General features: G+C 36.8%; 1 protein-coding gene across 5 annotated transcripts in view; it reads right to left on the reverse strand.

Annotated features, from left to right (window-relative positions):
- ABCC9 (ATP binding cassette subfamily C member 9) overlaps window positions 1–19676 on the reverse strand; it is a 136352-nt gene extending 116676 nt beyond the window's left edge. For 2 of the 5 annotated variants that reach the window (XM_078075743.1, XM_036119208.2), the window contains exons 1-6: window positions 19527–19676; window positions 19079–19190; window positions 16447–16507; window positions 14945–15106; window positions 12431–12572; window positions 6557–6678 (exon numbers count right to left, since the gene is read on the reverse strand). In XM_078075743.1, the coding sequence (XP_077931869.1) occupies window positions 6557–6678; window positions 12431–12572; window positions 14945–15086 (406 nt within the window). In that variant the 5' untranslated portion in view covers window positions 15087–15106; window positions 16447–16507; window positions 19079–19190; window positions 19527–19676. Of the gene's footprint in view, window positions 1–6556; window positions 6679–12430; window positions 12573–14944; window positions 15107–16446; window positions 16508–17361; window positions 17449–18280; window positions 18340–19078; window positions 19191–19522 lie in introns of those variants that run through there. The other 3 variants (XM_078075742.1, XM_036119209.2, XM_036119216.2) reach the window with 3 other exon arrangements.
- Between the last annotated feature and the right edge of the window lie 1523 nt (window positions 19677–21199).

Consider the following 21199-nt stretch of genomic DNA (forward strand, 5'->3'; position numbering starts at 1 on the left):
AATAATAAAAAAATACACATTTCCCTAATAAAGATTTAGAAGATCTGAACGCTATCAACCACTTTGAGCTGCTTGATATTTACAAGGCTATATAATATTTAATATTATAAAAATACACCCAAATACCCAAACACCTTCAGAATATACATTCTTGTTAGTGCACATGGTACTAGCATAGGCTATATACTCAGAAAACAAGAAAAAATAAATTAAAGAAATCATATGAAGTATGTTCTCAGTTCACAATGAAAATAAATTAAAAATCAAGAACAAGAAGATTATATCAAAAACAATGATGTACTATACATTGGCTAATTGAATTTAAATAAAAAATAAAAATAAACAAATGAATAAATGAATAATAAAGATTAAAACTTTTAAATAAATTAATTAAATGTAAAAAACAAAAACAAGAAACAAAAAAGAACAGTAAGTGTATTGATCTTTTATTGCTGCTAGCAAATTATGACAGGTTTAGCAACTTATACCAACACACATTTATTATCTTACAGTTTCCATGGGTCAAGAGTCTAGGCATGGATCAGTTGGGTTCTCTGCTTCAGGGTCTCACCAGACTGCAAAAGCCAGGCATTGAGTGGGGCTGCAGTCTCAATAGAAGCTCACCTGATTTGGTGTCTTCATCTTTGCCATACTCTATTGGCTAGAAACAAGTCACATGTCCCACTCACGTTCAAGGGTAGAGGATGATACAGGGTGTGAACACCAGGGACAGAGACTATGAAGGTAAACTTCGAGACTTTCTACACAATTAGATATCCAGAAGTCTCCAAATATTTGGAAGCTAAACAACACAGTTCTAATTAACTGCATGTTAAAAAGGAAATCACTAGGGAAATTAGAAAGTATTTGAACTAAATTATAATAAAAATAGTACATACTAAAATTTTAAAGATTACAACTAGAACAATACTTTAAGGAAAATTTATGGCTTTAAATATTTATTTTAGAAAAAAAGATCCAAAAACAATGATCTAAGTTTGTATCTTAAAAGCTAGGGAAAGAAGAACAATGAACAAAATAAATAAAAGGATGAAAACGATAGAGATAAGAGTAGAAAGCAGTGAAAGAGAAAATGAATAATTGAGAAAATTAACAAACGTAAGCACACAAAGTTGATTTTTTTAAAAAGATAAGAAAATTACTAAGTCCCCAGCTAGACTGATCAAGAAAAGAAGGAAATCATAAATTACCAGTATTAGGAATGAAAGAATTATCCCTACATATCCTGCATACTTAAGAAAGATAATTGGGGAATACCTTGAACAACTTTATGACAATAAATTAAAAAACTTAGATGAAAGGGAAAATTTCTTGAAACCTGTAACTTACCAAAACTGACATAATAAGACATACTCTGAAGAGTCTGTGTCTAATAAAGAAATAAGTTTAAATTTAAAATCCTCATTTTGTTAAAAGGCCCAGATGATTTCACTGATAAATTCTATTCAACATTTAAGGAAGAAATAGAATTAACTGCACACAATGTTTTTCAGAAAATAGAGAAATAGAGAACACTTTCCAATTCATTTTAAGAAGCCAGTATAACCCAGCATAGGAAAAACTGACAAAGATATTACAAGAAAATAACAGACCAATATTCTTCACAACATAGATCTAAAAAAACTTGGCAAACAAAATCTAGCAATATATAGCATGGATAATATATCATGACCATGTGTAACATAGCCCAGGAATTCATGGTTACTTTATCATTTGAAAAATCAACCAATTAATTCAGCACATTAATGGAAATCTAATTGTCCCAATGGATGCAAAAAAAATCTTTAATAGAATTCAACATCTATTCATGATTTTATTTTTTTTTTTTAAAGATTTTTTTTTTTTTTTTTTTTTGACAGAGAGAGACACAGAGAGAGAGGGAACACAAGCAGGGGGAGTGGGAGAGGGAGAAGCAGGCTTCCCGCAGAGCAGAGAGCCCGATGTGGGGCTCGATCCCAGGACCCTGGGACCATGACCTGAGCCGAAGGCAGACGCTTAATGACTGAGCCACCCAGGTGCCCTATTCATGATTTTAAAAAAACAAAACAACTCTGAGAAAGCTCTGAATAGAGGAAAACTTACTCACCTGATAAAGGTCTTCTATGAAAAGCCTACAATTAACTTTATAATTAATTATGAAATATTGACCATGTTTCCCCTAAAATTGGGCATTAGACAAAGATTTCACACTTCCCATGTATATTCTGCATTTTACTGGAGGTCCTAGTTATTGCAATATGGTGAAAAAAAGCATAAAGTTCAAAAAGAAATAAGTATAACTGTCTCTATTTTCAGATGATAGATTTGTATATATAGAAAATGCCAAGAAACCTACAAAGCAATAATTAGAAGTCATGAGTAAATTTCCAAGGTTTCAAAATATAAGATCAATATACAAAATCAACTGTATTTTATATATATGACAGAAGCAATTGGAAAACGAAATTTAAAATACAACTCTATTTATAATAGCAGTGGGAAAACAAAAAAGCTAGTAATTTAACAAGACATGGAAAACCTCTACCCTCAAAATATTTTGCTAAGGGAAATGAAAGAAGACCTAAGTAAATGAAGAACAGACTGTGGAATTTAATTTGTTAAGATGTCAATTCTCCAAATTGTTCTAAACACTCAGTGCAATCCTTATCATAATCCTACTGAGATTTTTTTGTTGGGTAGAAATTGACAACCTGATTCTAACTATATATGACAATACAAAAGAACTAGAATATCCAAGGCAATCTTGGGAGAAAAGCAAAGAAAACAAGTCGTATGGGTACACTATATGGTTTCAAGACCTCCAAACCAATAGTAATCAGATTAAGACAGAATGATAATCTCATAAAACTCACAAACAGATCAAAGGAACAGAAACTACAGAGCCGAGAAATAGATCAGACTAAAATGTTAATTTGATTCAAATATTTTACAAAGGTCCCAACTCAACCTAGTGAGAAATGGAAAGTCTATTCCACAAATGGCTGCTGGAACACATGGGTATCCATTTGGGAAAAAAGAGCCTTGGCACCAGCCTTACATCATATACACAATTAATTTTAAATGGATCACAGTCCTAAAAATAAAAACTAAAACTATAAAGTTCCTAAAAAAAAAAACAAAACAGGAGAATATGAGGGAAACATATTTTGAGCAGAAGCAAAAATTTCTTAAGACACAGAAAACAATAATTATGCATGAAAAAATGATAAATTATGCTACATCAAAATTAAAATCTTCTGCTCACCAAAAGATCCCAATATGCATGCCACAGACTGGAAGGAAAATATTCTCAAAACATGTATCCAATGCCATACTAATATTTAGTATATACAAAGTACTCCTGCAACTCAATAATAAAAATGTAACCCAATAAAAAATGGGCAAAAGATATGCTATAGCTACTTTACAAATATAACAAATGGCTAATAAACTTATCAAAAAGTGCTCAACATCATTAGCCATCAGGGAAATGCAAACTCAAACCACAGTGAATTATCAGTACACACCCACCAGCATGGCTAAATTAGAAAGATTAAATCATCAAATGTTGGTGAGCATGTGGAAACACTGGGACTCCTACACATTATTAGTGAGTATGTAAAGCAAACCACTTTGGGAAAAGATCCTGTGGGTTCTTAACAAAATATTAACATTTACCTATATACCCTATGACCCAGCAATTCCACTCCTAGATATTTACTCAAAGGAAATAAAAAACATATAGCCACGGAAAGACTTGCACATGAATGTTTATACCAGCTATTTTTTCATGATAGCCAAAACCTGGAAATAGTCCAGGTATTATTGTCAAGAGAACGGAAAACTGGGGAATCTTTATACAATGGAATAATACCCAACAATTACAAGAACAAAATACTGATCTATACTATATTATGGATAAGCCTCAAAAAAAATCACACTGAGAGAAAGAAGTATTACACAAAAGAATTCATACTGCATGATTCAATTTATGTGAAATTCTAGAACAGGCAAATCCTATCTATGGTGGGGAAAAAATCAGATTAGATTTTTGCCTCTGTGGAGATGAAAGTGAGGATTGACACAAGAAAAGTTTCATGGATGATGGCACTGTTCTATAGCATGATAGGGTTAGACAGGTGTGTGTATTCAGCAAATTAAGATTTCTACACTTCAGCACGTAAATTTTTTTTATTATTTTTTTATTATGTTATGTTAATCACCATACATTACATCATTAGTTTTTGATGTAATGTTCCATGATTCATTGTTTGCGTATAACACCCAGTCCTCCACGCAGAACGTGCCCTCTTTAATACCCATCACCAGGCTAACCCATCCCCCCACCCCTCCCCTCTAGAACCCTCAGTTTGTTTCTCAGAGTCCATAGTATCTCATGGTTCATCTCCCCCTCCGATTTCCCCCCCTTCATTTTTCCCTTCCTACTATCTTTTTTATTTTTAACATATTTTGTATTATTTGTTTCAGAGGTACAGGTCTGTGATTCATCAGTGAATTGTGTAAGACTGATGAATCGCAGCACGTAAATTTTATCTCACAAAAACAACTGCAGAAAAATTTAACTCTAGTTAATGATTTGCATGCTGAAATAATTAGGAGGTGAAGTATATTAATGTCTGCAATTTACTTTAAAATGTATAAAAAATAAGCCCAATGGATGGAGGGATAGAAAGATACAGAAATGTGATCAAACAAATAGAATAAAACAGAAATTAAAGAATCTACGTATTAGGTATTTATGAGTATTCACTTGGTTCTTTTCAACTTTCTGTATGTTTGGTGATGTTCATAATATAATGTTGGGACAAAATTACTAGTTTTGTAATCTGAAAATAAGTGTAATTTTTCTAGGCCCAAATATTTCTCTCCTAAAATAATGAGAAATTTAGACTATCTTTTATCTCCATAAGTCCTTCCAGCAGTATGATCTAATTGTGCCCTCTGCCTTCTATCTACAGCCAGCTTCTGACCACGTCTCCTTCAAAATATTATGAAAATGCACATTTCCCTTCTAATTACATCTTATAACTTATATCTTATTCATCATCAATTTTTCAGAAACTTAAATGTCTAACATTGGATTCCCAACAGTACATATATATTTTTTTTTTTTTGGTTTTGCCTGCTAAAAATTTCACTCTTTTTTCTTAGCATCTTCAAAAAAAGATTTCTGTGATAATATCTGCCTTTCATGTTGTACTAAACAGCTTTTTTTTAAGATAATTCAGACTTTGACAAGCCTTTTAAATTGATATTTAACTCAGTCTACTTGTTTGTACTTAGATTGCCTTTGCCAAATCACATAACGTGGTGCAACACAGAATTAAATATTCAGTATTTTCGGGCGCCTGGGTGGCTCAGTTGGTTAAGCAACTGCCTTCGGCTCAGGTCATGATTCTGGAGTCCCGGGATCGAGTCCCACATCGGGCTCCCCACTCAGCAGGGGGTCTGCTTCTCCCTCTGACCCTCCCCCCTCTCATGCTCTCTGTCTCCCATTCTCTCTCAGATAAATAAATAAATAAAATCTTTTAAAAAAAATTCAGTATTTTCCTCTAATTCATTTTAAATTTCAATGTCTTCTGGACAAGCAAATAAAATATCTGTGTGGTTTAATTATTACTTTTCCAAATTTTTATATCAGTAATCAACATCACTTTCATCATTTAACAATCAAGTGCACTCTCCGTACTTTGCAAAATTGTAAGTGTTCATTCACACAAACACACAAGACTCTGCCTGCAATTTTAGGATATTTACAGGCCTTGAAGCCCAGCCATGATCCATGTTCTACACCTTCATCTTAGCTCTCTTTCTGAAAGTATACACCACGGAATGCAAGGATTGGTCAGAGTATTAAATACAACTAATTGGGATAAGCGATATTATTACCATGGCAGGCAAAAATAAAATTAGAACACTTTAGATAGCCTCTTATTTTCCACAGGACAAAGAGGCAAGAGAGGCTGAAAAAGAAAAGTTAGGCATGAAGCAGATGTGAGGGGCCGTGCTTTGAGGACACTGCTTCTCAGGACAGTACAGTTTCCAGCACGCTGCGAAACAGACTCTGCTGCACTGGGTCCCCCACGCCTGGGCAGCAGGGCTACGAAGAATGTGACATTGCCGCAGCATCGCTGAAAAGTTGGGACCTTCAGAAAATGCCTCAGGACCCCAAGACAGAGGCAGAAACGCAGAGAGCTAGATGCACTGACTTGCTCCTGGGGCAGGACCGGGCAAGGGCTCAATTCTTAGAGTAGAGCCTCTGCGAGCCAGAAGGCCAGCACACCCCTCCCTCGGTCCCCCTGCCACACACCAACACATCACGAGGGGCATCTAGTGGAGGATGGATGTCCTGGGGGAAGAGAGTTTTCACAGCCCAGAGCACTCAGTTTATCTTCATCTCCCCCATTCACCAGTAGACTAGGGAAGAATTAACTATTGTGGTTTTCCCCTGCTCCCCAGTCCCAGCCCCAGCATTTACTAGAAGGAGAAAGAAAAATAGCTCTGGGGAAGGAGGAGGACACCTGATCGTACTTACCTAAGAGTAATTTAGGAAAATTTGATGTTTCAATGTTATGATAATATACTATTGATGTTGTAGTGGCGACAAATCCCATCACAGCCGGCATGAAGAGGTGGAGATGCCGCGACTCCCGCCGCCTACGGAGAGCGGGACAGAATCAGTGTTTAGAGCTGAAGGTTCCAGACAGTTTCTCACTTTGTTTCCAAATTGTCCATTAAAACTTTCTCTTACAAATAAGATACTTAAAATCAGAATGCAGTAGTCGTTGCTAAGAGAACAATGCAAAGGAAGACTACGTTGGGAGACATAATTCCGCCGAAAGGATTTATCCCCGACACAGAGGACCGGGTACCTCGGCTAAACAAGCCCTTAAATACTCACAACAAGAGCAAACATGGAACGTCTCCTCTACTGAAGGGTAGAACTGCTGAAATAAGTTAACACCTAAAGCGACAGAAAACAACCACATGGATATGAACTCCAATGTACAAGAAAAGTACATTTATTCCTTTGATAGTTTTCCTAAACTTTATGGCCCTTAGTGATTTCACCATTGGCATTGATGCATTCAACACACGTGTGTTTGCTGTGTCCAGGCACTATTAGATGTTGGGATGCAACAGTGAACACGACAAGATATAGTATCGGGGGTCACAAACCCTAGAGTCTCCTGGGGATAGCAATAGGAAATAGGAAATGATCACACAGGTGAAGGGACTATAAGCACATGCAGGGCCAGCGTCTGAGGAAGAGAAAGCTTTGTGAAGGAACCGACTTCTGCACTGAGGCCCTAAGACTGAGGAATGCTACCCAGAGGAGGAAGAAGGACGACGGTTCCAGGCAGAGGACCCAGACATGTTTCAGTGTATCACACGCAACTGAATATGACTGAAAAGAGACTAGATTTCACTCTGAGGGCAATGGAGAGCTTCACATGGATTGGAAACATGACAAAACCAGATTTGCATGGTAGACAGCCCTCAACTCATTTACATTAATAACGCCACCTAGTAAAACATTTAACTTTTCTCAAATTACTTAAATACATTCGTACATAAAAGGTATAGAGAGTGACTAGTTTGAGAGTGGGGGAAGGAGGAGCATTTGGAAAAGACACTTCAAGATATGGTGGAAGGTGGAAACTGAAATATGAAAGGGAATCCACTAGTCAGGAACATGGTAGAAGAGCACTTTAAAAATAGGGAACAGAATGTGTAAATACATAGGAGCACAAAACTGTGTGACATGTTCAAAATTCCAAGTAGTTTAATATTCTCAAATAGAAAGTTTGATATAGGATGCATGGTGAAAAGCTCTTATGACATGGTAAAGAGCTGGAATCTAATCTTTTGGAAAATCGAAATATTTTAACAGGTAAGTGGTATGGTCAGATTTTCGGGGGTTTTAGACAAATCAATCTGGTAATAACACAGATGATGGAGTTGATAGGTAGTGTGTGCCTCTGAGGAGAGGAAAGAGACATAGAAGGAAAAAAAAGCAGTTAGCAAATTATGGGTATTGGCCAGGCGAGAGATGATGGAAGCCTGAACTAAGCTTTGGCAGCAAAAACAAGGAAGTAATACAACATCTGGAAAATATTCATTGTTAAAATGGACAGGACTTTAATAGTGTTAGGGTCTTAGGGTGATGGTGAAGGAGACATAAAGAATAATTCCCAAGGGGGCTAGGTGGATGGTGGGTAACCACTTAAGTCTTGAAGAAGATGAGCAGATTGGAGAAAAGAAGCTAGTAAGTTCCAGCAAGGCCATGCAGACCGTGAAGGTGTCTATTAAACATGCAAAAGGAGTTGTCTAATAGGCCCAGTGTATGCAGAGATTTGGAACATGACCAGTGATATACACCATATTAGGCAAGTGATTTGAACTATTTCTGGGGAGTGGTGGGTAGTTTTTAAACCAGCTTTTATGCTATCGTGGTACTTTCACATTTTTGTTACCATGTCCTTATGGTATACAACACCCCCCAGAAATAGTTCAAAATGGTCAAAAAGAAAAAGTAGGAAGTAAATATTTCATCAGCACGGAAATTAAGAAATGCTTCCAGTATTCTTTTACTATGGAACCAAAGAAAGAATTTTAAAAATCACTTGCCTAATATTTAGGAAATTTAAAAATGAGCATACTACCTATCAAGGCCTATAAATAAATGTGGTCAAAACCATACTCAGAAGAAAGTTTATAACTAACTTTAAACATATTCAATGAGAAAACATTATAATAAATAAATTATGTAGTCAATTCAAGAAGTTAGAAAAAAATGACAAAACAACATTAAGGAAGACAATATAGTAAGGGATGAATAAAGATAGCAACAGCTACAGTAAAGTTTTATACTTATTGTGGCATTTCTTTGTTAGGGATTTCATGGGTCTTTTAACCACGCTAGCCTATTTATTAGGATTGCTATTATATTGTTAGTTGTCTACTTACAAAGCTGCACAAGTTTTGAGTGGTGTCCCAACCCTATTCTTTCCCTTAAGCTCTGTTATTTTTAGAGTGTGACTCGCAGACCTCGAGGTTCTGGTAGAAGCACACACATCCCATTATAGCAGAAAATCTTTACTCAGAAAGTAAAGAAGAAAATCAAAATGCATTCATCATGGAGGCCAAAAAAAATAATATCAAAAAAGACAAACTGATAAAAATAAAAGCTGAAATGAAAACAATAATAATAGTGAAAACTTTAATACACATTTTTAGAATTTGATGAATTAAATAGTATAAAAATAATCAACACGTAAAACTTGGGTAATCCAATCAGTAAACTCAATAAAATTTTGTCTCCAACAAAACAAATATATTATTTTCTAATTCTCATTAAAACCATATAAAATAATCAAATATTTAACTAAAATGGAAATGCTAATGAGTCCTAAAAGGTATTTGTTTAACCAATTATATGCTCTACTAATAAATCAATCATATTAGACTAAAAAGCAAACTGAAAATGATTCCTAGATCTAGGAGAGTATCTAAAGCAGAACCACAAACTATTTAAATAGAAATAAAAAAGAGGACATTTCTTAACAAAAATCTGTGCAAAACAGGTAAGGATGTTTCAAAAGAAAAATGAATAGCTTTAATATTTGTATTACTAAAAAAGAAAATCAAATATTCAATTAGGAAAGTCTTTGCACTGTTTCACTAATTATAATGAGCATATGTTACATTTTCAGCAAAGAATAGTTCATAAATATTTTGTTAAAGAAAAAGAAGGAAGGTTTTCTGGACCATTTGTTTTTTTGTTTTGTGGACCATTTGTGTGTGTGTGTGTGTGGCAGTTTTAAGTTATTAGTTTTTAAAATCAGTACTTTTTAATGGAAACAACTTGACCAAAAATCTGTCACAGAATTTTGAGACCCAATAAAACAAAAGCTTAATGAGAAAAAAAAAAAGAAAAAGAAGGAAGGAAGCAATGATCAGCAATGTCAAATGTAATAAGTACGATAAGGAAGAAAAGCTGTTCATTAAAGTGTCTTTAATGTTCACTGGCATTCTTGTACAAGCAGTTGCCAGAACAGGATAAGGCAAGCAAGAAAGTAAACTAAATTTTGGAGTTCAGGAATCATTGGAAAATGATTTTTGAGAAGCTTGGATAAAAAGGGTAAGGGATGGACATTGGGGAAGGTATGTGCTGTAATGAGCATTGGGTATTATATAAGACTGATGAATCACAGACCTGTACCCCTGAAACAAATAATACATAATATGTTAATTTAAATAATAAATAAACAAACAAATAAATAAAAGACTAAGGAGAAGCAGTCAGCAGTCTGCAGCTAAGGAATGGGAGGGGGTAACACAAATCAAGAGTACATTTCTACTTGATTTCAGGATGGGCCTTTTATATCATTACTACTATAAAATAAGTTTCTGCCGTTAGCATATGTCTTCACCCTTCTTAGCCCAGCCTCTAAGTCTCTGACTGAATCTATACATCAATCATGAGGCTGGAAAGAAGGAGACATTCTTGCCTACATGGTGTCAAGTTTTTAGGAAATGTTGGACTGATCCATCTTATACATACACACAGAAACACACAGAGTCAGCCTGTATATTAAGGGATTAAAAACAAAAACGAGAATTGCCTATGCTAATACAATAGAATACAAATACACCAAAGGGTTTTAAACAGTAATCAATAAGATAATAGCCAATCAAGCTTCTAAATGCTTGAAGGCATGCAATATCAACAGAGTCCCTGATTTTTCTTTTTATCAGAAACTAAGACGTGCACATCCATGCAAAGAACTGTCATAAAACATTACAAAATAGTTGGCTCCATAACAAAAGCTTAGAAGTTTCATTCCTCATTAATTGCAACAGAAAAACATAAACAGATGTCAGGGGAGGTCCTTATTAATAAAAGAAAAATGATTTTTGAGCTTTCTTTTTAAAAACTCTTAAGAACTTTTCATATCAGTTCTTTAATTGATGGTGCACTATTTAGCATAATTTCATAATCAAAATTCTCTTATTTGATATTGCTTATCAAAATTATTTCCTATTTTTTGTTAATACATGATAAAAATATTTTTTCAACATTATGTTCAGGTTTATAAGTAGAATTCATTATATTCTAACTGCTTAATGCAAACTTCTTTTATAAGAATGACAAAATTCCTTCAATTCCTTCAAAAATATGGGTGTTATGGCAAATCTTGATTTTAAAACAGTTTTGTGTTTTGCCTCAATTTGTGGCTATATCTTCACTGGTTCTCAGACTTCTTTAATGCCCGCCTCATCTATCTTTGCTTCTTTATAAAACAAATGGAAACATCTGGGAACTGGTTATATATTTATATATAAATATATAGCTATTTGAGCTATATGTCAATATAGACAATCTTTCTATGAATACTTACATTGATAGGTAAAGTAAACATCAAAATGTTTAAAAGGAGAGAACTTTCTGCAAGAGCTACACAGATGAAGGAACAAAGAAACAGCACATGAATAAGCATAAGTCACAGAGACCTGAATTTTTGTTATCAGAGAAATTACGTGGCAACACAAAAATACGGACAAAACACACGCTTATCAAATGCAGCAGTCCCCCTCTTATCTGTGGGGGATATGTTCCTAGACCTCAGTGAATGCCTGAAATCACAGATAGTACCAAATCCTATATATACTATGTTTTTCTTTTTTTGTTGTTTTTTGTTTTTAAAGATTTTATTTATTTATTTGACAGAGAGAGACACAGCGAGAGAGGGAACACAAGCAGGGGGAGTGGTAGAGGGAGAAGCAGGCCTCCCGCTGAGCAGGGAGCCCGATATGGGGCCCAATTCCAGGACCCTGGGATCATGACCTGAGCCGAAGGCAGACGCTTAATGACTGAGCCACCCAGGCGCCCCTATACTATGTTTTTCTTATACATACATACCTATGATAAAGTTTAATGTATAGATTAGGCACTGTAAGAGATTAACAACTGATAATAATAAAATAGAATAATTATAACAATATACTGTAGTAAGAGTTATGTGAATATGGTCTCTCTCCCTCTCTCTCAAGATAATTTATTGTACTGTATTCACCTTTCTTCTTGTGATGATATTAGATGAGAAAAATATCTACATGATGAGATGAAGTGAGGTGAATGGCATAGGCATTGTGATGCAGCGTTAGTAGACTGACCTTCTGACTACCCATCATCAGAAGGAGGACCATTTGCTTCCAGACTTCGGTTGATCATGGGTAAATGAAATCACAGATAAGCAGGACTGCTATAAAATGAGTGACAGCTGTTGTTCCTAATGAGTTATAACTCAAGGGTTAAGCCTGACTTGGTATGCTCTTAACTACCAATCATATCAATATACTCACTAGTATAGTGTAATCGTATTAACTATGTTGAATCACTTACGAGTCAGAAACAATGCCTTCTGCTATTTCACAAACATGCACAAAGAGAAGAGCAAATGTAAGAATCCATCTCAGGTTATGTCCAGGAAAATGAAGCCATGTGTTATGATGAATTTGTACTTTTGAGCTTTGACTTCCCCACCCTGAAAAAAATAGAAAAGAAGTAAAAGGATTAATTATAATCATGGAAATAATTCATATTGTGATATCATTTGGGGATGGGAGATTCCTGAAAGAGGAATGAGAGGTGCTTTCTAGGGTAGCAATGAAAATCCTGGTCTATTTTCATTATGTTAAAAAAATAACAATTCCATTTCAATGAATTTTTACAAGACTGCCTAGGTTAACACATTGACATTTGTTGCACTGCTCAAGAATAAGGCCAACTCTGGGTGACAACATGGTTCTCTCATGCTCATCAGAGCTCTTACTGAGAGGTCCCTGATTCGTTTAAGAGGAAACCAAATTGATGATGTTAATAAAAGCAATTTGGTGTCTAAAATCTTTCAAAACATGGAATCTATGGGGGGACTAACGAAAAGAGCCATATTTGGTAATGAAATGTAGAACTCATTAGTTGAGTCAACTCAATCAAAGGTGTATCATGTGAGAAAAATTATAACCTATGACTGGGCCAGCACTATTCAACAGTGGTAGTGATATTTTCTCAAAGAAATGTTTTGTTTGTAGAGAAGCCTCACATACTTCAAGAATGAATCGGGGTTTGTGCTTGAAATATTGCAGGAAGGAATTTCTGTAAGGACTAATGGGGCTCCTGAAGCATTCTTTGAAAAGAAAATTGATTCATGTCTTAGTTGTTCCCAAATGAACTTCATTACGGAAAGACTAGTTACATATAACATGTTGTACTAGAATTTACACTGTAAACTCTTGAAAGCAAGCTTTCCTTATGCCTGATACTTCTTTGAGATTTATTTATGATCTTTCACTAACTCAAGTAGCCAATGTTAGAGTGAACAGTCTACATTTTCCTCCACCATTCCCCTTTGACAATGCTCACTCCAACTCCACTTGATTCAAATACCCTTTACCAGCCTATGTTCAATGCTACTGATGCAAACAAGACTGTCACAGTAATTGCCCTCAAGAAGTGAGTTGAATGTTAAAAATAAATTATTAACTGTAAAATTGCATTTAAAAAAGTATGGTCTACTTTTGGCCAAAGGGCATTGTTAATGTCCTACAAATAACACCAACCACATAAACAACAACTCGTGTTTCTATATATGGCCACTCTGGCACAGTTATATTTAATGTCTATATATTTGTTTAACATGAATAACAATGTGCCAAGAGTTTCGTTGGCCTATGCATAGGATATATCTTATAACAGAAATTTTTTGATCACCGTTACAATGCCAGGTACATAGTAGTCTCTCAATCAATATTTGTTAAATGAAGAAATAAAAGCGTGCAAATTATTTTTAAACCTTCTTTTGAAGCAGATCATTAAAATATGCTAGTTTTCTTAAGAAAAGCAGTCTGATGGTTTTTTTCATTTATTTTTATAAGCAGATTTATTTTTATGAGCAAAGTTAAACACCAAATTCAGAGAGTAGTTATCTCTTTTGAATGGACAGGGACATAGGATGTGGGAAGAGTAACAGGCTCAGGAAACAGTAACAGAGGGATTCACTTATGTTCTTACCATTAGATTCCTTAAGATGAGTGGTGACAGGCTCAATAGATGTTTATCATATTAGTCTCTGTCATTTTTATATGTGAAATGTATTTTTAAAAAATTTTTAAGTTAAAGGTCTATTTTGCTTGTTTTGGGGAAGTTATACAAGTCATACATAATTGTTTTAAATAATTGGATTTTGTGTATATGTAAACTGTAAAATAATAGAGAAAACTGTATTTTTAGCTCCTTTGCAAATAGTTTGCACAAAGTATTCTTTCTACCTGGAACACAGCCTTATCACTCTTACTTGAACTTGCACGCTCTGTGTCCTCAGATTCCCCAACATGCCATTCTCCGTGCAATCATCCCCACTGGCCCCATGAATTAGTTGTTCTAGCAAGTTAATGCCCAGGATAATTTGTTCCCGTACCTGCAAATGAGCTTACAATGTGGGATAGTCATTTTTCCCTTGACTTTGATACATCTGTTTCACTGGACAGTTCCAGTGACTATTCCAAGCAAGTACTATGTTTTACCCATTTTCCATTCTCTTCACCAACACAAAACAAGTGCTCAACAAAGGCTTTAGATCTATCCCACATAATTCTCTTTCCCTCTTTTTAAAACACTGCTGCTGCTACTTGAAGTCCATTTCTAAGGAGACATGTGACTTCTATTTTATCTACAAAACATCATATGCCAAGACATAAATAATTGGGAAGCACAAAAAACTTGCTTGCTCTTTTCTCACAGATATACATATCAGTTTTCATGTTGGGAAAATTAGGTCAACATTATACCAAATCTCAACCATTAATAAGGCTTAAAATGAATATTAGGTGAGGAAATATAGGAGAATAGATCACTTACCAATAAACAATATTGGAAAAGTGATAAACAACAGGAAGACATGAGGGACCAGGTTGAGGGCATCCACAAAGCAGGGATTTTGTAACACACCATCATAGATATTATATGAAGAAATGTTGTTACCACAGAATGAAAGGCTCATTTCTTCTTATATCACTTACTCTAAAAGGAAGAGACAAGAGAAAGAGGCTCTCATTATTAAATTCCCTTTCATACACTCATAGTCCTAAGGAGGAGGTTTTATTATAAAATTAACTCCCTTTATTTTTGCAATTGAGGAAATAGGAAACTGTATGCCAAAGTCATTTAAGAGTTTCTTATAAAGGCCTTATACATTCTATAAATCACTTCCTTTAGAACTTTTTTTTCCAGAGAAAATTATTTTATTTTAATTTGGAAAATATATAATTATTAATATCTACCAATGATGGTACCTTAACGAAGTGTGTGTGTGACTAAAATGATTTCACGGAACAAAAATGGTGATATATCAAGAAAAAGAAAGAAAAAATGAAACTACTGATTGATACTACAAGATAGTGTAATATCAAATCCTTTCTCGTTCTTTCTCACTGAAAATGCATTAGCAAATAACTTAAGCTGGACAAAATTTACCACCACTTTTTGTTAACTGTACAAAGGAATACTAATACACAGAAGCCAATGTGGTGGCAAACAGCAATCAGCCTTTCTCTGAAGACTATTAAAATCAAGTGCTTCAGATAAATTAAATATAACTCAAATGATAATTTAATGAAATTACTCAAGTCCCACATTCAGAGAATATTCTTACATGAAATGCACCCTAATCAAATTTTGAAACAAAAAAAATGTTTTTTAATTGGAAATCAATATTACATTAGAGTAGTAGGCAAATTTAGAGAGGAAGCTGAGGACAAGGTAACCCAGGGTTTTGCTAGCCATTGTTGGGATTTTGGCTTCTACTCAGTGAAATGGAATCACTGGGCGGTTGGGGGGGGGGGTGATCAGAGGAATGACACACTCCAACTCACATTTTAAATGCATTTCTCTTGTTGCCGCCCTGAGACAGATGATATAAGAGCAAGGGTCTGCATCAAAATACCACTGTGAAATTCTCAAGAGTTTTAGCCTTCTGAAAAATTCTCTTATTATGCCACCTATTTACCTACTACCTGCCAAATTCTGGGCACTTTGCATACACTATCTTTAGTCTTTAGAACAGCCATGCAATGTTAGTTATCTGTATTTTACAGGAGAGCATTCTGAGGTTCAGTAACTTGCCAACCAGTAGGGTAGCAGTGATCCACACCCACGTGTCTGACTTAAACTATGTTTCTCCCCCTGCAGCATGCAGCCTCCAACCTATTTTTTAAAAAACATCTTTATCTATTGTCATTAAAAGACGTAGCAGTTTAAGACTTTAACCTCACTGCACTTGGTCTCTTTTCCACATTATTTCACACTGGATTCTGAGTTAGATTATTAAAGGTTGGTAAAGGTATAAATAAGTAAACTAGTACCTTTTCTCTCTTCCCTTTCATTGAGAAATGATTTAGCACTGGTCACGAACAGTATTTTTCCCTAGAAAAAAAAAACAGTGTTATACAGAAAAGATTGGCAACTGTAGGTAAACTATTGGAGAAACCAAATTTCAAGCAAAAGTTTTATAAAGCATTATATGAATAGAACAACTAGTTAAAGAACCTGTGTTTACAGTCTGTAAATTCTTATATGGAATTCCTCTCACACATTGTTTCCAGTAAGCCCTTTTACTGAACATCATTGATATGATCTCTAGTTGAGACCTTTTCTCATTTAAAAAATCATATTAAAAAAAACTCAAGATGAGGGTATATACTTGGCAAATTCTTAACAACTATTAAGGCTCCAAGCCTCATAAAATAATCAAAACGGGCTTGAGATTTTTTAAGTAACAGTAAAATGGAAGTTTTGTATTATGTACCATAGGTATATGAAGTGATGGATCTTAACTAAACCTAGTGTGGTAATCATATTACCATACATCTAAATCAAACCATCACGCTGTGCACCTTAAACTTATACAGCAATGTACATCAATAAAATGGGAAAAAATAGAAAAAAAAACAAACTGAAAAATAATAGCTAGTAATGGAATTTCTAAGACTTTCTTTTATCTTTTAGACTATCTCTTTTATTGAGTGGAAATGACAAAAAGAAACTTGAACCCACTCTTACTGAAAGACATGTATAAACTGTTTCCTAAAATGAACCAGAAAATAATTTTTACTTTTGCCAGTTTTATAATTTTATCCAAAATGATAATATTCCAATTGGCCACATTTATATATAGATAGATAAGATAGATATTTAATCATTATCACTGAGCCAGATACTAAAGTATAATCTGGATTTGCAAAACATATACTTCATTAGCTATAATAAGCATTGCCTACCTGGTATGTTTAATCAATCCTCAAATGTACCAATCAAGTAACCTCTGGATAAATGTGTATAACAGTGGAAAGAAAATATCAGAGAACTACAGCAACCTGCAGAAGTCAAAGAACATTTCCAGCCACGTACTTGATGTCTGGGATTCTAGGCCATTCATTAAGTGTAAAAATACGTATTGATGCTGACCATGTGCTAGGCACTAGGAATCCAAGAATGCACATGACAAACAGTACCCGAGGTCTTAGACCATATAAATCAGACTACACTAATCCCAGTAGCTCTTGGTATAAAGGTTATGATCTACCAGACAAGGAAATAACACAATGACATAATCATACTAAGGTGCATACTTCAGATCAGTAAACTGAAAGCTTTAGAATGATTCCTTTCTTCTACCATAATCTCTAACCTCAAATGCCCTAGGGCTCCCAACCTGTTCACTACCTCTCACCGCATCTCTCGGGTCTTTGTTTCTGTCTCCTCCTCCTCCATCCTTTTCCCTCTGACCCTGAGCTTCTTTCTCCAAACCTAGAGTACACATGTGGCGCATTCTAACAGTCAGCCCATCTTACAACTCAACATGGGCAAAAAGAGGGAAGGAGTAGCTATGCTGATAATTATCGTGTTTGCCATAGGCATTTTATTCAATCAGGACTTTCAATTAATTTTTAAATCTCCTATTGTCATTCAGGGTTTCCTTCCCAGAACCATGATTAAGTTAGGGACGTTTTGAGAACAGTATAAATCGCTGCTCTAGCCGGCTAAACTCTGTCACGTGACGCCCCTGAGCCCGGCCCCTTCTGGAGCTGTCTCCTTCAACTAAGCACTGACAGAGGCCCAAGCATCCAGGAGGAGGGAGAGGGAAAAGAAGCCAGATAGGAAGACATGACACTTTTCTTCCCACAGGCATAAACTCACTGAAAGATGTTCAAGTGTTTAGGACAGCAGACAGGGTTGAAGAACTTGACTGAACGAACCTTAAAGACAAATGTCAAAAGTGAAACTTTGATTATAGGGATGGTCTGCAAAGCAGAAAGCATAGAAGGAAAATAATCCTTGATGCCCAAACGTAAGGTTTCATGGCAAGAATCACACCCTCAGTATTTTTATTCTTTGAAATGCATTATAGAAAGTTCCACACCCTCAAGAGTTATAAAATTTGGATTTGGTTGAAGGCTAAAGTAAAGTAAAAACTAGCACTCTTTCCTGCTCATACAGAAGAAAGTGTCAGTTCTAATGAAGTAGCAACCTCCAAGAACTTAAACATGCTAGAAACACTTGAAGAAAACATGCTAAAAGCACTATAAAAACTTTCATTCTTACATACAAAGTAACTCTTTCTTTAGTTGTTTGAGATTAACAATACGTTATAAGAGAGAAACATAACATTGTAAAGGCATTACCATTATCTAGGGAATTTTCAGGAATAGATCACTTAAGAAACACATGTAATAACCTCTGAAATTTTTCATTCAGTCTGTGATTCACAAAATAGGAAGCAAAAGATGTCTATTTCCCTATCTATGAATGACAGATCCAAGTAGGAAAATCACTAGCAAAGATGACCACTGACTTCTGATTTAGTGTCTGATCTCAATGCACCCGTTGAAGTTCTATGGCACACTAAAGGAAATGATACTCAACAGATAAGATTCGGACACGCCAATAGGATATTTTTTTAATCCCAAATTGAACAAACAAGCAAAAAATAAATACCTTGGGCGGTCGCTTGATGCTTCAAACCCCTACTCGTGCACTTGCACTACCTTCAAAACACCGGCTTCCTACACTGTCTTAATTGTCAGTTTCAAACCCAGACGCAGAACTCCTAAAAAGTAAAGAGTAACAAAAATTAAGCAGACACAAAACTACTTCATGAACAATACAGGAGATTGTCTAAGAGAAAAAAAATTAGTAAACTCCTTGCATTATTCCCGGCCGGTTTTAAGTAGGAGCCGGCAGAGTTTTGTAAGTAAAGCTGGAAACCTGATCCCCACGCCCTCTCTTCTCCGGCTGGGGCCCGGTGCCTTAATCCTAGAAATAGCGACCCCGAAGGCAGCGCTGCGAGAGTGCGCAGGCGCCTTTTGGTTGCCGAAATCGACAGTTTACAGTTACTCTTAAAATGTTTAAGTCATATTTATGTAAAAAATACGGACTCACTTACTCCGAAGGCAGTTTTCCTCCCCTAGCCGAAGCAAGCAGGGCGCCGGAGCGGATTATTTTTAGGGTGGTGGGAGATCAGCTGCTGCCTCCTATCGGGTTTCTAAATTGCACAAACTGCTCTGAGCTGGGGCGGACACGACAACTCCGAGGCAGGAAACTGGGCAGAAGCCCCGAGTGCAGCAGCGCCTGGGACTGGAGACCCTCCCCACCCCCGCTCGGCCTTGCTTTCGGTACAGGGGCGACAAACTTGGGGTGCGCGTTGCAAAGATTTTACAAACACAAGTAATACGCGTCCCCTAAACTTCATTAAACACTGAAACTTGCAACGTATGATTCAATGATTCTCTGGAGTCAGGTTTTCAGACGTCAAAACACGCAAGGTACTCACTTGCGCTTGCAAATTTTTTTTCCCCAGGCTCTACAAGCGCCCTTTTATCAACCACAAAAGGAAGCGGATCTGGGGAGTTCACCGTTTTCCCCCCAAGCGGACCTGGGACACGAAGGGCTCGTTCCAGGGAGAGGGCACCGCTGCCAGGCTGTATGGGCGCGTGCGAATGGCTCACAGGAGCGAGGCGGGCTCAAATCGAATACTTGCCCCAGCGACCCGGAAAACTTGGTTACTCCTCAGGACCAGTCGCCGCGCTTCCGAAGGGCGACCCCTACCCTGGCTCCCCGAAAGTGGGACTTCGACTCCCACATCTGCACAAACAGTCCTCCCCTCCCCCCCACACACACACTCTTGCTCCCGACCAGAGAGAGAATTAATTGTCAAGGAGATAACCGGTTTAAAATACACTCACCCCAAAATAACTGCCCCCAGGACCCAAGCCGTAAATTTTGTCCCCGGGCAACCCTCTTTAATTAACACTCGGTTTTCTCAGGGGCCAGTGCTCAGTCAGCTTGAAATAATCACTGTTTTCAGCAATTGTCCTAATCTGTTAAAGAATGGTCGGCAGGCGGGCTGGTGCCTCCGGGGCTCCGCGCGCGACCGCCACGGGGCACCGCTTCAGGAGCGCGGGGACCCGGAGCTGGTTCCCGGACCTGCACCCTGAACCCCGGCGGCCTCCCGGCCTCTGCGACTTGATGGGCAGAGGCCGACCCCCGCTCTGCGAGCCCCGGGGATTTCCCGCGGGCGCCTCACTCTCGGAAAGGGTCGCTGCGTTCCCGCGTGAGTGCCGGGCCTCCGCCAGCGACTGAAGCTTGAACCCTCGGCCGCTAGAGGTCTGCGGGGCCTCGCGGGGCGACATCTGGGAGGGTCCCGAAGAATCTGGTCCCATGGCGCTTGAAAGTTTGCCAACTGCACCCTGGAGCTGTCTGCCACGACGCAGGCGCACAGAGAAAGCGTGCTGCAAGAACGGGGATCCGGGTACTGGGGGTGGAACCCGGGAAGACCCGGTGAACAAGCCGGAAGGGGGATCTGGGGCTCCCCAGACACCTGGAAATGGGGGGTGCAGATAATCCCCAGATATAGATCTGAGCGTTACTACAGAAAATCAGGTTGACTTTGGGATTTAAAAATATATATTACTATTATTGAGATGGTTTATAATGAGTACAAGTTATGCTTTGTAGAAACTTTGGAAATTATTGAAAAGTATAAGGGAGACAAATGGACCCCCAAACCTGTAAAACTGAAAACACTTCATTGCATTTTAACAGTGAGTAAAAGCATGG

The sequence above is a fragment of the Halichoerus grypus genome, chromosome 6 (genome assembly GCF_964656455.1).
Source record: "Halichoerus grypus chromosome 6, mHalGry1.hap1.1, whole genome shotgun sequence".
Lineage (NCBI taxonomy): Eukaryota > Metazoa > Chordata > Mammalia > Carnivora > Phocidae > Halichoerus > Halichoerus grypus.